Raw genomic sequence first — 22,876 nt, 5'->3', positions numbered from 1 at the left:
GTACCTTTCAGCTGTGAGCTTCAACACCCGAGACGCCAGAAACCTACAGTAGAAAGGGGCGTAGTACATATAGACGTGACTTATATTAAGGAAGATCTGTAAAAGAGGTGTTATTGGTTCATTTTAGAGCGCCTTTGTTAATCACTTTCATTTGTCAGTCAAATTCATCATTTTTGTTGTTATTGCTATTGCAGTTCGGATGTTTATTACTATTGGATTTTACTACTAGCACAGTTTAATGAAACATAAACATTTGCTGGTGGTGGAAAAACACCATCTTCATAAAAACAAGATTAAGAATTTACTCAACGACCACAATTTCATAGATTCAATGAAAATTCGCTTTTTTATTCACTACAGAGAATAATGCATGTGCTATCCTGCAGCCATTGGATCATAGGGTATCAAATATTAACAGCCAAGGCACAAGTTGTGCTCCCTCTATAAGTTTCCTAATTGGTGTAACTATTGCCAAAGAGACCTCCCCAAACACACTCCTCTGTGTGGGAAGGTGGAGGGAGCAACTGATCAATCATTCATTTCACACTTTTGGAATGAAAAACGAACAAAATAGGATTGATCCTCAGCTGAAGTGAGTTTCCCTTCCTCGAGTAGACTAGGGTGGGGACAACTGTTCAAACATCATAATATGATTCTTGATTTTATTTTTTTATGTCTACGAAATTGACTCGCAAATCATTAAATCAATAAATCAGAGCATTAAGACCCAACCGATCACATGAACATATTGAAATGCTCTCTGCAATCATTTGTCTAATTGGTTTCTGAGTTGTACACTGATACCAACTCTCCTGTGGCCATCCATAGCTGGTGAGTCAAGTCAGTCCGAGTCTTGTAGTCGTTTACAAAGAAGCAGGTTTACTAGGGTGAGATATTTTGTTGACGCATGGTCCGTCAAACTCATTTCAGAAATCTGGTCACGTTAACGTTAGCATTTCTGTCATTCTTGGTATTTTTATATCTAGCCGTGTTTCTCTGAACATGGACAATGCAGTGCTGCAGTGGGGAGCCATCAAAATAGTCCCTTTATAGTCTCTTTATGGCTATACTACGAACAATAATAAAAACGATCACATTCATACGAGAGAGAGGGGGAAAGTAAGAAATGGAAGAAGAGAGGGGGGGGGGGGGGGGGAGATATATAGTGAAGATAGATAGGGACCTAAGTCCAGGAACTCAACTCTATTCTGTATGTTCAACTATGAATCCCCAGTGTGAAGTGTGCTTGGTACATACCATGTGATCTTCCTTGTGATTAAGGTGCTGTTGGGTCACTAGCTCAGTGCTCTTATTACCGTGCTAATAAGCTTCCTTCTCACACGTCTGCACACATGCTGTTAGCAACACACTTAACCCCAAAAGCTAACTCCTCAGGCTAATGGGATGAGACAAGAAAATACAACTACTTTGATTAAAAAAGGGGTTACCTCGTTTGTGTCTTATTTTAGGGCTGGCATCATATTACAATCATTTAGCTGGCACTGGAAGAGTCTGTGATCTCAACAGGAGTTCTAGTGAGACAGTTATCATGGTAGTTACCCTCTGTGCCTTTCAGTCACATTGAGGGAGCGAGACGCGAGATTATTTATAACTAAAGTTATCCACAACACCACATGGTTGCACACTTAAAAATACAGCTTCATGTATGGCAGGTGGGGGTCTTGGGTCTGTTCATGTGCTGATGAAGACGCATGTGTGTGCGGCTGGTTTATATCTGGCCTGGATTTGGACCCCAGGTGAGCCTGGGGACAATCAAGGGGGAGAGAGCGGGGGGGGGGAGGGGGGGCTGTGTTACCAAACGGAGGTATGACCTCCACCGGTTTGACTAATTAGTGAAATGCATGCGTGTACATGCGGAAATGCACCCTTGGGTGACTGAACAGCTGCCGAAGCTAGGAATCCTAACTTTTGCCTTTCCAGCATCGCTGCTGTATTCAACTTCGTGCTTCCGGGGAAAGGGAAAACACATTCCTGGTGTGCCGCTTGCAGTAAACACCCTCGTCGCTGTAAGCAGAGGTCGGACTAAAACGGCGCCCTTAATCCAGGCCTTGACCTCAGCTGTATTTTTAGGAGCACACATTTCTATCCAAAGTGACTTACAGTGAATTCACTGGACAGAGGTACAGGTTATTAAGGAGCAGATAGGGGTTATGGCATGTGGCTCAGGGATGCTGACAGATAGAGTGATAGTCCGGACATTGGGGTTCGAACCCGGAACTTGTGAGGCTGGGACTGAAACATCCTAACCGCTAAAGAGTAAGCTAGCCCTCTGCTCTGCGCTTCACCGCCTTGCGGGAATAAATACATTTTATATAAATACATTTGGCGTTAGGAATTTCAACCGACAACCTCTGAGACCATCTCCGACGCTGAATCTGCGGGCTTTGCACTTTCCCAGTGCGCTCGTAGAAAATAGATACACCAGACGCGCTATTCTGAAAAGGAAATGCCAAGCGACAAAATGATGCCTTTCTATTCTTAAACCACTCAGCTCCCCATGTAGTGGGACAACACCAGGGACATGTGTGTGTGTGAGCGTGTGTGCGTGCTCTTGTATATGTCCCTGTTTGTGTGTGAGCGTGTTTGCGTGCACTTGTACTCGTGTGCGTGTGTGTGTGTGTGTGTGTGTGTGTGTGTGTGTGTGTGTGTGTGTGTGTGTGTGTGAGTGTGTTTGTGTGTGTGTGTGCGAGTGTGTTCGCTTGTACGTGTATGTGTGTGTGTGTGTGTGTGTGTGTGTGTGTGTGTGTGTGTGGGTGTGTGCGCGCTTGTACGTGTTTGTGTGTGTGCGCGCTTGTACGTGTTTGTGTGGGTGCGCTTGTACACAACCACCACCACTACCATCACAAAATACAATGTACACGAAGGCAATATAAAAAACAATACTCCAATTCACTCTGGTTCGGTGACCTGTTACAAACCCAAATGCTGTCTATGGAAGCAGTGCAGGAGCTGACCTTACAGAGCACTACATTTTCTCGGAGAACAGAACAGCAAACCACTGGTCCGCGGAGGGGAGGTGTGGTCCTCTGCTTTGGGCACGGGTCTATAAATATTGTTTTGTCTGAGACGGCTGGGTTCCTCTTCAGCAAAACAAGAGCCCAAGGAGGGGAGAACACCCCTGTGGAAAGTGTGGCTGTGGCCGAGAGAGAGAGGGAGAGAGGGAGGGAGAGCTAGCACCCCGCCAGTGTTGTGGTTTTTAAGGAAAAATTGTTATAATATAGAGGAAGAAAACATGGCTCCGGTGGTCGGAACACACCCAGATCAGCCCACACAGACGTACATGTATTCTTGGCTGTACACACACACATGCACGCACACGTACGCGTGCATGCATGCATACGCAAACACACAAACAAACCCGCACGCAAACACACACACACGCACGCATACACACAAACATGCATGCATACACATTACACGCATACATACAAACCTACACACACACTTACAGCAGTAGTAGAACTACTTGTGGTAGCATGATGTCATCCCTAACAATTCACTTGTGGCGGCTTTTGGTTGTAATCCCGCTCATGTCGTCAGGCTAACACACTCCCACATGCAAACACAAACAGTAATAGCAGTAGTAGTAGTAGTATGAGTCATACCTAACAACCCAACTGTGGTCGCTTTCATGTTGCTTAGTCGTAATCCCTTTAAAAAAATCTCACGTGTTGCACGACCACTGATGCATTTTACACTGCATTCTGTGAACCACTTGGATGTCATCATGTGACATTGGTCCAGACCTCTCTATTGCTGTGCTCAACAAAACAGCAACAATCCCCCCTCTCCGCTGGGCCTGATCCCTTCCCAGCCCGCGACACAGCCTTTTTTAAGTCTTGTCGCTAGGGGTGTCGGGTCTCCTCCGGTTAGGGTCAGCTTCCTGCTTGTCACGGTGTTTATGGCTTATTAAAGCCCTCTCTCTAATCATGTGTCCGTAGCCTCTGAGCAGGAAGCAGGCCGACCGAAAAAAACCTCCCTTAGAAGTCAGTGGCGAGCTGGACCCCCGTCCACAGCTTGCCTGCGTTAGCATCGTTAGCCTCTCCCCGCAGGCGAGATAAGCGTCGCTCTAACGGCGATCACATGTCGCCAAAGGTCGGAAGGTGCGACGCTAATTTAGCCAAGGGACAATCACTCTCCGTTTATTGTGTGTGTCGTGATTTAAAGTGATTAGGTTCAAGTGTGGGGACCTTTATCGCAGAGGCGTTGTCGCAGGGCAAACACAGGTGCCGCTCATTACACTAATTATGAGTCTGCTCCACCTTTGATGTACCGCTTGTACTGCTAGACTAAGGTAGGGGAGATAAGTCTACTATAAAGGTAGCAGACGCATCATTAGTGTTATGAGCCCTGTCTGTGTTAGTCCCTATAATGATGCCTGCAATGATAATAAAGGGTTGATTATTATGTGAGGCTGGTTTACCAATGTTTAATATTTGTTAGGTCCTGGGTCTATTCAATGACCGTGATGTTCTTGATGGTTGATTATATGGTACTTGGTATCTGATTGATCCATATCTTTCTCTTTCACTCCCTCTTCTTCCATTCATTGCTCTCTCTTCTCCTCCCTTTTTTAACTTGCTCCATCAGTCTGTTCCATACTTTCCTCTCTAACTCCATCTCTCTCCACCTCCCTTTTTGACTGGCTCCATCGCTCTGTTCCCTCCCTTCCTCTCTACCCCTCTCTCCTCCTCCCTTTTTAACTTGCTCACTCTCTCTCTACCCTTTCATCCTCTCTCCCTCCATCTCTCTCCTCCCTTATGGACTTGGTCCATCCTCTCTCCCTCCATCCTCTCCTCCTCCCTTCTGTGGTTCCTGGTCTCAGGGATGGTCTCATGCATCCATGCGATATGGTTTCAAATGAGGATGTTTGTCCAGTGAGGCATGAGTCGATGTTCCTGGTGAAACGATGTATCCTGTACCTTCAGCCTCTGACTCCTGTCCTTTTCCCTTGTGTGTTTTGTTGTGTTTCAGGGCACCATTGTGTTATCTGGAAACAGAGTCACGGAGCACGCGACCAACGGCGACGAAGGAGGGAAGTTTCTCTTCGAGATCGCTCCAGGTACTGAAAAACATGAAACATTTGCAATAAACCCGTCATAAGAAAAACTTTTATTTTTTATTAAGTTGACTTGGAGCCATCAAAACTGAATGTGCGCGACCGTAACTCGTGAATGTTCTCCCGGTTTCAGCCCACGGGGGTAGGGTCGCTGCTCCTACAAAACGACTGTACTAAAAAAATACCGCAAACTTCATCCACACCAACCTCTGGATACTTTTTTAGTACCGTCGTTGTGTACAAGCGTTACAATCAGCGATGTTGCATATGAAATTTGCAACACACGGTATGCTATAATTGTTGGAGAAGCTTAACCCCCAATCGGACACGGCCATCAAACTAAACCACTGCAAGACATATTCCCATGTTTAAAACCAAATAAATTGTTTTGAGTTCACTGGCTCTTAAAAACAATGTTGTAAATCGAAGTGTGGAGTCAGCTTAACTCATTTAATTTCGCAAGTCAAACCGCGCAAATCCTTTTTCTTCTCAGTTCCTTCATTTGTTTTCCGGTCAACTGACTTTGAAATGTGCCTGTTTTAGGCCCAATCCCATTTCTACCCCTTACCCCTTCCCCTTACCCCTCCCCCTTGTTTTGAAGGGGTAAGGGGAAGGGGTAAGGGGTAGAAATGGGATTGGGCCTTAATGCTGAAGCAGCAACAGCAGAGGGCGGGAGTGTGGGCTCTCAAAGTGTATTACATTCAATTCACACACACAAATTCACACATGCACACACACACACACACGCACACACAAGCTCACGCACACACACACACACACACGCACACACCAAAGGCAGCATCCACCAATGTAAGGTAACAAGCGGTTCATTGGTTGCACCACCCAGTACTCCGCTGTCCCAGATTGACCTTGAGTCTCATGCCAGGAGCGGTCACTGCCGTAGTCCCCAGCACTGTAGTAGCCTTGCTGCAATGTGTCTGATACAGAGTCTCAGGAACCACAAACAGCAGCTCATCGATTCAGAGACTACGAAGGGAAGGTAATGGGGAGATTGTACAAGTAAATGTTGTATTGTATTGTAGTATAGTACTTAACTGTGTAGCAACTGCAGTAGCCGCTATCATGGCTGTAACACGGGGAATTGGTTAGCCTAGCGATTGTTGTACTTGCACTTGGTTCTATGAACATCCTTTCTGTACCGACAGCGATATATTGATGCACTTCTTATGACAAATGTACATATTGTAAGTCGCTTTGGATAAAAGCGTCTGCTAAATGCCCTAAATGTTAATGTAAATGTAAATGGGAGATGGAATCTCAGCATGAACCAAAAATCACAAGTAGAGAGAAAAATAGGGAATGAGCGAGATCCTATTTTTGTTTCTTTCTGTCTTGTTTTGTTTTGACATCCTGTTTTGTGCCTTTGAATATTTAACGACGGGTCCTTTTACCTGTATGTCTATAGATGGCTTCTCCTCCTGTGTGACTCAATGTGCACAAAAACACCCAAACTCTGACAGAATACATTAAGTTTCTCTCTCCAGCTTTCTCTATCTCTCTCTGTCTCTTTCCCTCTTGTTGCTTTATTTCTCAATACCTTTTTTCTTTGTTTTGCACTCTTCCTCACATGCACAGATAAGCTGTCAGTGATACACACACACGCACGCACGCACACGTACACACACAGATGCCGTGACAGACCAGTATCTGAGGTCGGTAAGGATTGATCGCGGGCTGGAAAGAGATAGCAGATATTTTCCCAGACTACGAGTTTGCCTCCTGGGAATTGGAGTCCTGGGAATGTGTTTTTGTAAACACATTGACAACACACACACTAACACACACACAAACACACAAAAGTTCTCAGCTGTTCATCTCAGATGCTCTCGGCCAGAGCATCACCAGATGCATCTGAATGTGAACATCAGAATTGCGGCAGAAGTTTCACCAACATATGCTGTGAGCCCTCACTGTCGACGTGTATTTGATGCCTGTCTCTCAAGTCACCAAACTTTATTTATTTATTCGATTAACCTGCAGTGACTCACTGCTGTTTAGGCAAAAGGCAGAGAGAGCAACACTTTGCACTATCTCTGACAGGAAAGCAACACTGCACTTCCTTTTTTACCAGCAGATTGAAGAAACTGCCGATGGACGTGCTGAAATAGTTTATTATTAACCATAATTTCGTCGTATCTCTCTCTCAATCTCACTCTCACTCTCTCTGTCTCCCTCTTGCTCTCTGTCTCTCTCACTCTCTCTGTCTCCATCGTGCCCTCTCTCTCTCTCTCTCTCTCTCTCTCTCTCTCTCTCTCTCTCTCTCTCTCTCTCTCTCTCTCTCTCTCTCTCTCTCTCTCTCTCTCTCTCTCTCTCTCTTTCTGAGTAGAGTCTGTTTGCCACTATGATATAGGATTTATGCTTTATGGTTTTAATCACAGCAAAACACAACTTTAAAAAGTTAAACAGTGCTCCTCATGGTAACTTAATATATCCGAGTACTAAAGACTTGAAGAAGGTCAGCTCATTGCTTGGGGTTCATTTTGCTGCAAAGAAAAAGGGAACTCTTTCTTTTTTCAAGTGTCAAGTTTCCTGCCAGATTTGTCAAGACAGTAAATAAAGAGCTCTTAGAGTACAGAGAGAGAGCGATAGAGAGGGAGAGTGACAAAGTGAATGACGAGGGAAAAGACGACAAACAAATTCCTCAAGTCTCACAGAGACCCAGTGGCTCTTTGAACACAACGCACAGTCACTGGTAAACACTGGCAACCACGCGTTCTGAAGCGGCTTGGCAACGGGTAGGAAACACAGAGAGAGAGTAACAGTGAGAGAGGGAGAGAGTAAGAGTGAGAGAGAGAGAAGGAGAGATGGCGTGAGAAAGAGAGACGGAGACAGAGAGAGATGAAGAGAGTGAGAAAAGTGGACAGAGAAAGCGAGAGAGGAGAGTGATAGTAAGAGCAAGAGAGACAGGGAAGGAGAGACAGAGAGAAAGAGAGAAATGGAGAGATAAAGCGAGAGAGGAGAAAGAGAGAGAGACAGACGTGGAGAGAACGAGAAAGAGAGAGAGAGAGAGTGGAAGACAAGGAAAGATGTAGGGAATGAGAAAGAGGGAGAGAGAGAAGAGAGATAGAGACAGACATGGAGGGAATAAGAAAAAGGGAGAGGGAAAGCGGATGGGGATCTAGAGAGAGAGAATGAGAAGAAAGAGAGAGATAGACAGAGGGATGGAAAGAGGGTGAAAGAGGTAGAGAGAGAGAGAGAGAGAGAGAGAGAGAGAGAGAGAGAGAGAGAGAGAGAGAGAGCAAGGGAGAGGGAGAAAGTGAGCGAGAGGAGACAGAGAGAGAGAAGAAGAGAGAAAGAGACGGAGGGAGAGACATATAGACAGAGAGATGGAGAGAACAAGAAAGAGGGGGAGGGAGAGACCAAGAAGAAGATAGAAAGAGAGAGAGAGAGAGAGTCAGACATGGAGGGAACGAGAAAGAGGGAGAGAGGGAAAGCGAGAGAGGATAGAGAGAGAGACAGAGAGAGTGTGAAAGGGAAGGAAATGGATGGATGGAAGAAAGGAAAGCACAGAGTTTTCTATTGTCTTAATGGGTGACGAGGATGGAGCCCTCTGGACCAGTGCCGGGCTTAGCTGCCAGCGGCTAGCGCTGGAGCCCCAGGACAACAGCTGAGCTCACCGCCATGCTCCACGGCAACAATGCGGCTGTGACCTCCAGACTGGCGCAGAGCCGCGCATTCATCCATACATCACACGGGCTGTCCAGCTCAACACACTGGAGCCCTAGGAAAATGGAGCCTCGCCCTGCCGGGAAGAGAGTGGGTGGATGGGGGGGCTGTAAGAGGGGGGCTCCAAAGAGTGTGTGTGTGTGTGTGTGTGTGTGTGTGTGTGTGTGTGTGTGTGTGTGTGTGTGTGTGTGTGTGTGTGTGTGTGTGTGTGTGTGTGTGTGTGTGTGTGTGTGTGAGCGCACACATAGCATAGCATTAACACCTCCAGGGTTAGGGGTTCGATACTCTCTGCCACCCAAGCCAAGAGTTTAAGCACTAATCTTATTTACGCGTTTATGTGGCTGTGTGTGTGTGCCTGCGCATGTGAGTTTGTCTTTCATTCCAAGGGTTCCTTTCTCTACGGCTGCTTTCCAGTTTGTCTTACGAAACAGTTTTCTCCCTTTGACAAGTAAATATATATATATTCCATGCTGCCATCTCTTTCTCTCTTCGTCTCTATGCCTCCCCCTCTTTCTATATCCCTCCCCCCCCCTCTCTCTCTCTCTCTCTCTCTGTCGCTCTCTGTCTCTCTCTCTCTCTCTCTCTCTCTCTCTCTCTCTCTCTCTCTCTCTCTCTCTCTCTCTCTCTCTCTCTCTCTCTCTCTCTCTCTCTCTCTCTCTCTCTCTCTCTCTCTCTCTCTCTCTCTCTCTGTCTCTCTCTCTCATCTCTCTCTGAAATCCCACCTGTGGTGCGGGAGGACTCTCTTTGCCGTCACAGCTGCCAGTTACACTGAGCTCTGCTTTACCTGTGATGTGTGGAAACAAACTTCCCACCCCAGAAAAAGTGCGAAAAGTGTTTGTCGTTTTATGGAGCCGATTTTGACCAAGCGTCCCTCCGGTGTTTAGACTGCGCTCACGGAGCCCTCACACACGTGTAGACCCAGGGGAAATTAAGAACCGCAGTATTGTTTCGCCCAGGCCAGGTTCTAAGAGGCCGGCACCATCACTGTTTTCATGACGCCAAAGCCTAGGACTTGTTCTGACACGTACGAGCACCGAAGGAGTTCAACAAGGAGGCTATAGGAGAATGCAAAATTGTGCCGTAGGTTATGTTTACATTCTTGCAGGTCCAGAGATTACGCACTCTGTGCATGCAGGGACGATAACAACATACCATGTTTCATGATTGAATCGATTGCTTGATAATAACATACCTTGGCCAATGTGTCTAGACAGTATCAAATACACAGCTTTGCATTCACTTACTGCTCTTGAAAGATAAGAAGAGAAAAGTAAGGTTGACTTTTGGGCAAGACCACCGCACATGCAAAGGCTCCAGCTTTGAAAGCCCTTCATTCCTGATATCCATATCTGTATATTGAATATATACCGCTATCTGTAGAGTCAACAAGCCAGGTACGATGTGAACACAGCAACCTGTCATGACAGGGCTCCGAACACACAGCATGCGGGGGTCTCTCGGGAACAGGAACGCCACCAGCAAGTATTTTGGAGAAGAAGTCGAACTCTTGTAGACTTTCCAGTGGCTATATCCTGTAATCCACTTGAAGTTCCTCTGGGACTTCTTCTATTTAGTTGAGGCGCCCTGTTGGGGTTAGAGCCTAAAGGTGCTCACACAGACAGGCGGCAGACAACCAAACCACATGAATGACGTTATAGCCTCGGGACAAAGACAATATTGATTGATGCTTTTGAAAATATCTTCTAACTCCATAATCACGTGGATTTTCATGCGTGTGCATTTGTGGAATGTATACGTTAGATGTGTCATTCAGATTGGATTTTACAGTTAATACATGCTGTGATATCATGCAAATCTATTTTCTAATCTTCCATGGTCGAAATAATGATCTCAGGATAAGGACACAGCCACAGATGAACAAAGTTTGAGTCGTCCATCTGTGGTGAGTAGAGAGGTTTTCCAGGAGGAAGTAGCTCCCTGTTGGGCTTTATATGGTCGCTCGTCTTGACCCAAGCTCTAATAAACATGGTTAGCTGGTATGACTTCCTGTTCCCCATCCTATCCTTCCCTCAACCTCGGTCTCTCTCTCTTTCTCTCTCTTGCTCTCTCTCTCTCTCGCTCGCTCGCTCTCATTCTCTCCTTCCATGTCCTTTCCATAGGAACGTATTCCTTTTCAATCTTAAATCACGTCGCTGGATGCACTCTTGCCAGTGTGCCGTACTGGTCCGGCCAAGCATGAGATTAAGGCTGAGTTATTGACACGTTTCCGTGGTCTCTCCCTAGAGGAATCCATCCCATAATTCATGGATCACCGTGGATCACCTCATGGGTTCATGTTGGTGTGAGCAGGTGGAAGAGCCGGTAGTCCAGCATAAATGCTTTTTATGGCACTATAGAATCAGTTGATAAGATTGTGTTATTATTATATACGTAAAGGTGATAATCCTGTTGAATAATATAATTCATTGTTTTACTCATCCAATAATATTATACATGTTCAATTGTTTGAGACCAATCATCTAGAAAATCCAATAGCAGGTATTTGGATGGAAATGTCTTTCAGGAATAGGTCAACAGCGCCCTCATATGGTTTTGTGCATTGTTGCAGCTTTGGGAACATATTCTCTGCATCTTATGCAATTATTTTTAAACAGTTGAATACTTTTATTACGTGATCTGCTGTTTCAGTTATATATTTCATTTGCAACAGTCCAACCTTTGATATAGGTCGTTAGGTGGTTACTACTATCAATTAAAAAATCTGTAAATGTCTTGATCTAGTGCTTTTATTAAATGTGTGCATGCATACATACATACATACATACATACATACATACATACATACATACATACATACATACATACATACATACATACATACATACATACATACATACATACATACATACATACATACATGCATACATGCATGCATACAAACATATAACATGCATACAACATAGTAAGTGCCCTATAAAACATATGAACTATAAAACTATAAAATAAAACAGCCATTACAATAAAACACATTTTAACAGTTTCAAGGTTTTGCTCAATTGCACTGTAGAAGCTATGAATATATAAGTATCCTGCAAGATTCAGAAGCAATAGTTTTGGGATGGAGACTGACATCTCACTAACTCATACCTGGCAGAGGTGATGGATAGGCCTATCTTTATATTAGATGTCAACACTAAATAAATAAATAACCACACACCCACACACACTCTCTCATGCTCCATCTCCCGCTCTGTTTCTCTCTCTCTCACACACACACACACACTCACACACACACACACGCACACACACACACAAACACGTTTCCAGTGATCTATGACACAGTGTGGGCTATCTCAGTCAGTCAACACACCGTTAAACCAACAGTTGCATTCTGTTGCTCGACATTGTGTCGGGTTAACGTTTTGCCCACAGTGGAAGCAAACAATATAATATCCATTAGTTCTAAACAACCATACATCAACAATCCGCTTACCACATTGCTACCAATACTCTATGTATGATAAAGGCCGATTCATGCCCGGATCATGCCCCGATGAGAGGGTGAAGCCAGCTCCAACAGGTAGAGGCAGTGGGGGTCTAAGGGACTACTGTTCACTGATACAGCAGGCCGGGAGTACTGTCCCCTTCTGAGTCGACCCCGACACACGCAACAACCACACCAGATGTGCTATTCATAGCTGCTTTACTGTTTGCTGTATTTGTTATTTTTGTTATTTATAGATCAATTGTCTCAGATAAACTACAGTTTGAACTAAACCTTACTTTACCAGGCTATACAAGTCATATCACTCTATTGTGGCATCATGGAGGCCTTTCTGAATGGATATATATTATTCAGCCATTAATGCGTGCCTTGGTGTGTGTGGGGGGGGGCTGAAGGCCCCTCATGAAACAGAGCCTAACTACGCCCCTGGTGGCAGCCGTTTATAAGGGCCATCACCCATATGAAAAAGAATGGGTCATTTAAATCAATTTACCCCCTTCCAACACACATAAATCAAGCGAACACACACACATACATCAGTGCACGCACACGCACATGTGCACACGTCCACACAAATAAGCACACCAATACACAGAAATAAATGTGCATACTCACACACATAAACAATCCCACATGCATAAATATATGTCTTGTAATGTAATGCATACTCACTCACATAAACTCACAGACCCACACACACACACAAACACACACACACACACACACACACACACACACACACACACACACACACACACACACACACACACACACACACACACTGTGTATGCATGAGTTCTATGCTGACGGTGTCATATATTACGTGGACAGTTTGTTTAGCATGGCGGTGCAGGGCTCGTGGGTTGGTTTGATTTACCGCCTCCCCCCCCTCCCCCCCAGCGTGGCGGAAGCTGATGATTAAACCTCCAGCGCGGGCACCACCAGCCACACCTCGCCTGGTGAGGGGGGTGAAGCCCTGGGTTTGATGACTCTGGAAAAAGAAATAAAGTGCATGCAGAAAGTAATAATGTTTGAGGTTTGAATATGAATGGTTGGGATGGGTAGAGAACATTGGAGCTCTAGGTGGTGGGGGCTCTCAGGGTCCGCCCGGGGCTGTCCTCCGGCCAGGCTCCTGGAACACCCTGACCGGGCTGTCAGGGTGCTTTATGGTTCACCATTATCTCTGTGATGTAGGGGGTTCTTTTTGCTTGATCCTTACACTCGCTCTCTTGCTCTCGCTCTCTTACTCCTGTTCTCTCTCGCTCCGTCTCTCTCGCTCTCTCGCTCCCTCACTCTCGCTCACTCTCTCTCTCCCCCTCGTGTTCATATACCTAAGCATTTTTGTTTGAAGTTGTCTATGCAAGTGTGTGTGTGTGTGTGTCTGTGTGTATGCATATGTGTATATGTGTGTCTGTGTCGAAGTGTGCGTGTTTATGTCTCTGTGCGTGCGTGTGTGTTAATCTGTTTATGTCTGTGTGCTTGTGTGTGCATGTGTGTGTGTGCACGCAAAAACACACGTATCCGTGCCTGTGTTGGTTCTCCTTGAGATGGTCCATGTCTGGCTGCTGTGCGGGGGCCAATCACTAAGCTGGTGTCTCCATCATGCTGCCATATGGCTTCCCGAGGGAGGGGGGGTGGGGGGGGGGGGGGGTTGTTCTGCTGTTGACGTATCTCATATTGGACCCGTACTGATTTACAGCCACCGTTGTTCCCTCAATAGAGGAATCCATTACACCCCTGTTTCTTCAGCAGAGCCAGGATATAGGTTATACTGTACAGGTGTGTGTGTGTGTGTGTGTGTGTGTGTGTGTGTGTGTGTGTGTGTGTGTGTGTGTGTGTGTGTGTGTGTGTGTGTGTGTGTGTGTGTGTGTGTGTGTGTGTGCGTGCGTGCGTGCGTGCGTGCGTGCGTGCGTGCGTGCGTGCGTGCGTGCGTGCGTGCGTGCGTGCGTGCGTGCGTGCGTGCGTGCGTGCGTGCGTGCGTGCGTGCGTGCGTGCGTGCGTGCGTGCGTGCGTGTGTGCGTGCGTGTGTGTGCGTGTGTGTACCATACTCTATCTATATAACCCCTGCTGTTTGCCGTTGAAGTCAACAATGAAGGAGGCAGAGGATTAATGAAATAAAACAATCCCCCTGAGAATCAAACTTAATACCTCGTGTTTCAGAGGTGCCATGAGGCCCATTTGTCATCAGAACGATGACTGATCTCCCCACCAATGCATCGAGACAACGGCCAAACAACAATAACAAGACCCCTGCAGAATGGCATGTTGTGTGCGACGTGCACATCTCCACCCTGGGGAGAGCACCAGCCTTACAGATTGAGTGTGGTTGGTACTAGTGTACCATTATTGACTGGAGGACCGAGCCTTCAGGGGACTCTTGCTGGACTTTGGAGGACAGCACAAGCTAAGATAACGTGGGCCGGATCTAGAAGGAGTTAGCTTGTTTGCACAGAGTTGCAATTAGAGATCAGTCGATAATCCCAGGGTTTTCAGCGAAAGGAGGGGCACTGAGTGTGTGTTAATAATTAGTGTATAGTGGGCATAGGTCACAGGTTAAGTGGTAAAGTATCATAGTTTAAAATAAAATGTAATTCTGCTCTTGTTTGATTGAATATTGATATTCAATCAATATATATTGCAATTTTTACAATTTATGTCAAAATCAATCTATCTCCTAGTGAACAAAACAAATAGCAGTAGGACATTACTTCATACTTGAACCCCTGTCTGCAGAGGAATGCTTTGGGAAACATCCAATCCAGCTCCAGTCTATCTCCCGTGGCCAATGGGAAATATGTCTTCTGTGCTGTGACACACTACAGGTTTTCCTACCTCCCACCTGTGCACGTGTTTAGGTTTCTCCATCTGTACGCATGCCAAGTACGCTGCATGTGTACTTTTTGCAACTTTGCGTCTCACAAAACATATTCAGATACAGCATAGAGGATAATGATGTACACATTATGTACTCCCCCAGATCGCTCTCACGACCCCAACCCCCTCGTGACCCCTAACTCCTCCCCCATGACCTCATCATCCCCCCCCCCCCACATGTATCAGGTTGGCTGGGGCTTCGCGGGGGGACTATTTGGAGTGGATTTCAGCCGAACAGCTCCCGGACTTACTTCCATATCTGTTATGAAATGTGGAGTCGTCTGACCCCCGGCTCACCCCCCGGCGACTCTGGTAAATATTTAGACGTCTCTATGGTGCCGGCTTTTTTCCGCTCCTTCCTTCCTCCTTACATACATTCCAGCAGAGCGAAAAGGGAAATCGCAAGATTAGTTTGAATCGCAGTGGCATTCCTCCTCCTCCTCTTGCTCCTCCTCCTCCGGCTCCTCCTCCTCTTCCTCTCGCTCTTCCTCCCCATGCTCATCCTCCTCTTCCTCCTCCTCCTCTTCCTCCTCCTCCTCCTCCTCTTCCTCCTCCTCCTGTCTCCATCGATGTCACCGGAGTGATTATTTTGCGGATAAGATCATGTGGACGTAGTCCGACGGGAAGGAAAATTCGGCGGTAGGGTCACATAGGTCACCTGAGACAGCACTGTACCCGAGATCCTGAACCCCCCCTCCCCCCCCCCTCCAGCCTCCCCTTAACATGCATAACACATTTGGCTAAGTGCCCACGCTTTGTACCCCCAGATTTACTGTTACCAAGAAGGGGAACTCGCCTGACCTCGGTACAGGACTGCTGAGTTACGATCCCCCTCCCTGAGAGAGAGAGAGAGAGAGAGAGAGAGAGAGAGAGAGAGAGAGAGAGAGAGAGAGAGAGAGAGAGAGAGAGAGAGAGAGAGAGAGAGAGAGAGAGAGAGAGAGAGAGAGAGAGAGAGAGAGAGAGAGAGGGAGAGAGAGAGAGAGAGAGGGGGAGAAAGAGAGAGAGAAAGAGAGAGAGCTGTGAGGGTGACTGTGTGTGTTGGGAGGGAGCGATGGGTGAGGGGAGGGGGGACTGTGAAAGAGGGAGAGAGGCAGAGAGAGACAGACACAGACACAGACACAGAGGACAGAGACACAGAGGACAGAGAGACTCACGAGGTGGACAAAGTACTGTAGCCTCGTCTCTGTGTGACCCTGTGTGAGTTCAGCTGTGTGAGCTCAGCTGTGTGTGTGCGTGTTGCACTTGTCTTGGCGCAGACGTCGTCCTGACTCACTATAAAAATAGAGAGACAGAGAGAGGGAGAGCATTTTCAGAGAGAGAGAGCTCTGATTTTAGGAGGATCATTTTACGGGGGGGTGAAAAAAAATGAATGAAAGTAGGTGGAGAATATGGAACGGTGGTGGTGGTGTTGGCGGCGGCGGGTGCTAAGCACTGGAAGCAGCAGGGTGGAGAGGGAGTGGAGCAGCTATCTGGGACTGGATAATGACAGGAGCAGATGACAGGAGCTGTGCCGGCACGGTGTGCAGAGTCCACAGAGAGAGAGCTCGGCGTGTGCCCTCTCCAGGCCCAGACACTGCTGCTGCTGCTAGGGAGAGCAGCTGAACAATCACCTTCCTCCTCCTCTTCTTCTTCATCTGGAACCAATGGCTCTGAACTCCAACCCAGGTCGGTGTCTCGTCTTTCTCTGGCTCTGGGGTCTCACTCGAGGGCTGGTTTCCATTGGTGTTCGACTGACTCCCCGGATTCATTCATTATTTTTTTAGCGTTTGAGGTTGAGATTTATGAGCGGGATGTTTTTTGACGGTTTTATGATTGCGCTGGCCTGGGGGCTTTGAATGAAAGGCGAGCCTGGTGGAAGGTCTGCGATGGGGAGGCTGCATCTCCCGTGTGCTGCTTCAGCGAACATGTCCGCTATGAGTGTATTGTCAAAGAGACATGTTTTTTTTTTTGGGGGGGGGGGGTGATTTTAAGCTCAGGGTGTCAGAAAGGTGCTCGATAACCAATGCTTTTCAATTCGTTGTGCCACTATTCAGTCTGAATACACTTGTTTGTACCACAACTAGTGTTAGCACAAGCAGACTCAGTGCAAGAAATAGGACATAGACAAGTTTAAATGGAAGTGGTTTGCTGCTTTTCCCAGGGAATGATTCGATGTGGTGGGTCATAAGGGCAGTGGGTTGGACCTGCTATAGTAAACAGGTATAGCTTCACAAAAACACACATCATGAACACAGACTCACTCACAAACACACGTACCTTCACACACAGAAACATGCAATGTGTGTGCTCACGCATGCACACAAACATACATACAAACTTGCTCAAACACACCCATATACAAATACACACTAACATACCTGAACACACAGACATGAAATACACACACACACACACACACACACACACACACACACACACACACACACACACACACACACACACACACACACACACACACACACACACACACACATATACACAAACACACCTACACACCAGTGGAGGCTTCTCCATTGAGGAGAGGGAGGAAGATCCTCCCTAACATTGTTGAGAATAAAAAATGTAGATTGCCCAGACTATTGTAATGAATTAATGTGACTACTTTATTGCCTCTGAATATATAATGTTCGTTTCCCTGGGTAAAGGGACATTAGCACCCCCTATCGCCTATCGTCAATTATTTCAGGGAGGAACGTCCTCCCTTTGCCTCCGTTCACTCCCATTCATTTCCCCGAAAGTACTGGCGGCCGGTGGATAACATGGGTTTCAATGGGAGAGAGGAGGAAAATCCTCCTCTGAGTGGGTGGGACCTTAAGGGGTCTGATTCGCGCAAAAATCTATCCGTCTGCGCTATGAACCAATAAGCAGGATCCCTGGATGTTGAGCAGTGTTGCCAGATTGGTCAGATTTCCCACCCAATTGGGCTACTTTTAACCATGTTAGGCTGGAAAAATGATCATTGGGCGGGAAATCTGCCCAATCTGGCAACGCTGTCGATAACATACCCGGTCTGCATTGCCGCGGTGCTCACTGCAGACGCAGAGCAAGTGAAATCTGCGATAGCGAGATCCGAAATGCACAATGGAAACATTGGAAACGGAGGGCATTGTTAATGTCTTGTTACAAAAATCATTCCATTCATTCACTTACAGTGCTAAGTTAGCGACCAAAGAAAGAGGTAGACCACTTCCCAAAATCAAGGTCACAAGAAGTAATGGCAACGTCAGTGTTGTGAGTGGCACATGGTTTGCTAGGTACGCATGGCTTACTGGTAGCATTACCGTTCTTGTTGTTCTTTTACTAGTTTGTTACTCTGACCGCTCTGTTTGATATTGTGGAAAGGGTGTTAGTGAATGATTCAGAGCATGATGTATTTTAAATGGCATCACTTTGGTTCTTGAGTCTTTTCTTAAAACAATTGTTACTGAAAATAAACATAGCTAATAACTACAGTCAGTGAGGGCAAAAATAGGCCCAATGAAAGGCCCAGATTTTTTTATTTACTTTTACAAATCAATAGTAGGCCTGATTTGACTAATATGCTTTGCATCCTTTCCTTCTCAAATTACAGTGATGCCACTGGTGGCTTTGTATACATTTTATTCACATAACTCCCTCCCTGCTATTTTGTAGTTCACCAAAACACCCTGAAACAACTTGAGTCTCACATTCTTATGCCACCATACACCAACAGTGCAAGCAGGCCAATGGCAACCAAGCGCGCAGTCCTTCCTCCCTCACTTTAAAAACCACCAGCCGCCACATATACACGCAATGCCCACACACGTACGCACACACATCCAGTGCGGTCAGCAGTATTTCTCAGCCCTTCCGCCACTCCTTATTTTTCGCCCTTCCCAACCCAACTTGTTCCCCGACCTGCCCTGCATCATCTCAGGTTGCGCCCCCGTCTCAGGTTCTGGCTGCCTCGGGCCAGAACCTACCAGCCAGCCTGGATCACAGACAACAGCCCCGGAGCGGTGAGACAGACAGGACTGCTGCCACGGCAGAATCACCGCACGCTTGTCTTGCTCAAGCTAGAGGCGGGGGGGGGGGGGGGGGGGGGGGGGGGATGCTGTCCACGTTGGCTGGCTGAATAATTGGGCAACAAGTCAACAGAGGGGTTTGTAGTGCATGCCTCCAGGGAATAGAGTATCACACAGATATGCCCATACACACACACACGCACACACACACACACACACACACACACACACACACACACACACACACACACACACACACACACACACACACACACACACACACACACAAACACACACACACACACACACATACACACACGTACGTACACAGACAAACACACACACTCACACTCTTTCACACGCACACACACGCACACGTGTGCCATAAAACCAGACATATCCAGCAGCAGCAGCAGCAGCAGCAGCAGCAGCAGCAGCCACACACACATCAAACATGCCCCCACAGGCCGTTGGAATGCAGGAATGTGCAAGTGGCCATATCGCAGAGCCACCGTTAACGGTGCAACAAGAGGTTTGTTAATGTGTCCTACCACCTGAACCCTTCATCCAACCCAGCGCCGGGTGCTACGGTGTCAAACATTAGCTGTAGGTCAGGGACAGACTCAGCATCGGATGTATCTGCTGTCCAAGAATCCAGATGTGAAAACAAGAGTAATCCGACATTAGCTTTCCTGTTTAATGGTAATGACACTCGCATAGCGATAGGTGGATTATAGTGGGGAGAACTTGATTGCTTGTTGTATTTTCATCTTTTCATCCTTCTTTATATGTATCTTGTTTCTTTTGAACAGGCTGCTAGGTAGTCTTATTTAGACTTTAAGAATTCAAGGTTTAATTTGTTTCTGCTTAAAAGTAAAGAGTAGAAGGCTGGTCGATCATTCTTGGGAGGTCTGATTAATCAGGTGGTCCATGTTTCTCTCCACAGCCAGTGTCTTTAGAGTTCAAGCTGGCCTTTCTTTTCCCAGGGCCCGGTTGACTCCTTCCTTACCTACCAATTTCGTCTGAGAGCAGTGCAGGTGTGTGTGTCCTCCCTGGGGTCCTCATCTGTGCTGAAAGATAGTATTAGCGAGTAGTAGTTAGCATTAGGGAACAGAGAAACAGGTGCTTTCTCAAGTCCACTGCAAGCCTTTGTGTCCTTCTTTAAATTGCGGGTCAAAGTTGAGTTTCCTTTTTCGGAAGGAGGGAGGGTTTGGCAGCCTAACTAGACCGTAAATACCTTCCAATTCCTGCAAGGTTTCTTTAGATAAGGAAACAGCTTGTTGAGGTCCAAAGACTATCTGTAGGTGTGTGTTGAGACCTATCCAACTTCGAATGATTAGTCTGCTAAATGATGAGTTACAACGAACGTGTAGCAGCCTACTTTATTCTTATTACTCATGTTCAAATTGACTTTCATTGAATTTGTCAACTCGTCATTCAGGAGATGCAGTCAGGTCTCAGCCACTACCTCCAGGAATACAAACTTTCACAAAGTTCCCATTACTCTGTTTTGATTTCTGGCAGACGTTCCCCTGATGACCTCCTGCACTCTCATGCACCTCGCATTTAAAAGTGGATATACTGCACTTTCCTTTTATGTGTGTGCGTATGTGTGTGGATGTGAGCGAGAGACAGAAGACATTTTCCCTAAAGCTAAGAGGATTAGATAGTAAATAATTACCTGTTGATGTTGACTCTTTTCATCAACCTAAAAGCCTTCAGCTGCCCTGCATAGAGACGCAGAGCTCACATGGCCCCCCGCCATCGCTTCAATCACAGTATAAAGGCTGTAACTTTAATTACATTTGATTCAAGGGTTTTAAACAGTGGCTTCAAGATAAAGGCTGCATTCCTGTGTGTGTGTGTGTGTGTGTGTGTGTGTGTGTGTGTGTGTGTGTGTGTGTGTGTGTGTGTGTGTGTGAAGGGGAGGGTAGAGAGGGAGGGTCATTATTCACAGAAAGCCCAAATGCACAGATGCTGATGTGGCTGTTAATCATCTGTTGAAGTACTTTACATTGTATATTTTCCTTGTTGAGTTCAACACTTAATGTGTTATTGTATTCAGCCTCCACACGGCATTTATTTTCAGTGAAATAAAAAGCTCTCTGGTGCGTTGAACTCTTAAAGTTTTGCTTCATTCCAGTGAGATAAACCGTCGTGTCAAATAGTGACATAAAGCGGTATAACAGGATTTATCTTCTGTTTTCCTAGATGTGGATATAGTCATTGAACTACAGAATCAAAAGAAGGATCATTCCTCCCCTCTATCATTCCTCCCTCACCTTACAAAGGCCCTTTCTCTCTCTCTCTCTCTCTCTCTCTCTGTCTGTCTGTGTCTGTGTCTGTCTCTGTTTTTTCATCTCTTTCTGTCTGTCTGTCTGTCTGTCTGTCTGTCTGTCTGTCTGTCTGTCTGTCTGTCTGTCTGTCTGTCTGTCTGTCTCTCTGTCTTTCTGTCTGTCTGTCTGTCTCGGTCTTTGTCTCTCTCTCTCTCTCTCTCTCTCTCTCTCTCTCTCTCTCTGGGGGTTTATTTAGTACCGTGCCTTAGCAGGAGTTTCTCATGATACCTAAGAAGCTAGTTAGCATTCCTGCTATCACATTTGAAACCCACCTCCACCACCGCTGTTGTAGTAAAGTGGTAGAACTGAAGACTTCAAGTGAAAACAGCTGCCACTCTTTAGCTTTAACAAGCCACTAATCCTCCTTCAGAAGCCAATGAAGCTGTAGCTGGACTTAATGGCCGCTCTTCATAGTGTGCTTCCTTCGGGAATCTCTTTGCACTCCTTGAACTAACGGCTAAAGGACAAACCCCTAAAGGACCTCGAAAGACCTTGTTTATGAGTTAATTTTGAAGTGAAATAACAACAATGAATTTCATACAAGTCACTGGAAATTAAATTATGTATAAATAAACGTAATATATTATGATTATGGTACAAGATGAAGATATCAATATTTAAATACATTAATCTTCAATGACATCCACTCTTGATCTCAATGCCTCAGGGGAAATGAAGGAAAACAGCGTGCCCCAACACATGCTTCGAGTTCGGTTTAAGTTCCCAGTTTGACCGTCTCTCATTCCAACATACATCCGTCGTACTGGGAAACTCTGCGTGAACCCAGTGAGCGCCTCCTGGTTTCCGTCCTCAAAGCTGAGATGGATTCCCCTTGCATAATGCTGTGTATTTACAGCCACCTTGGCAGCCCAGGCGGGCCGATGGCGGCAGGCAGCTCTTTATTTAGTTGCTGTGTAATCAGGGCCCTCGGCCGCTTGACAGAGCGGCGACGATGACCGAAGCCGCAACAGGCCGCGGCTTCTCTGAAAGACACGGCAAAGCCTTGTTTCATCTTCCACAAAACAGGTTAACCGACGACATCTTGGTTAAATGATGCTCCTTTGAAGGGTGCGATGTCATCAAATGTCTGTCAGCGTAACTCTAATTGTGAGCAGTCATTCAGTCATTTACAGTTGGATTTTCTGCATTTAGAACACTGCTATGGAATATATTGGGCGATTATATTACAGTAAACCAGTGATCTTCTTACACACAAACGCACACACACACACACACACACACACACACACACACACACACACACACACACACACACACACACACACACATTTACACACACCCCAAAAAACAGCACATCCCGGCCACACACATGTGACACATGACATATGATCATGTTAGACTGTGTGTCAGCTTTCTGTCTGTTAACTATAGAGCGACCAAAAGGTTTGTGTGGAGGAGTGCATAGGTTGATGTCGGGGTCGGGTAC

The 22,876-nt window shown here is 46.3% G+C and overlaps 1 protein-coding gene across 3 annotated transcripts in view; it reads left to right on the top strand.

The window, feature by feature from the left end:
• arhgap24 (Rho GTPase activating protein 24) overlaps nucleotides 1-22,876 on the top strand; it is a 59,533-nt gene that overhangs the window by 15,641 nt on the left and 21,016 nt on the right. For 2 of the 3 annotated variants that reach the window (XM_030341476.1, XM_030341477.1), the window contains exon 3: nucleotides 4,996-5,083. In XM_030341476.1, the coding sequence (XP_030197336.1) occupies nucleotides 4,996-5,083 (88 nt within the window). Of the gene's footprint in view, nucleotides 1-4,995; nucleotides 5,084-16,224; nucleotides 16,773-22,876 lie in introns of those variants that run through there. The other variant, XM_030341479.1, reaches the window with a different exon arrangement.

Source organism: Gadus morhua, chromosome 19 (assembly GCF_902167405.1).
Source record: "Gadus morhua chromosome 19, gadMor3.0, whole genome shotgun sequence".
Classification (NCBI taxonomy): domain Eukaryota; kingdom Metazoa; phylum Chordata; class Actinopteri; order Gadiformes; family Gadidae; genus Gadus; species Gadus morhua.
Note: the sequence above shows the minus strand (reverse complement) of the source record. Positions and strands in the feature narration are given on the sequence as shown.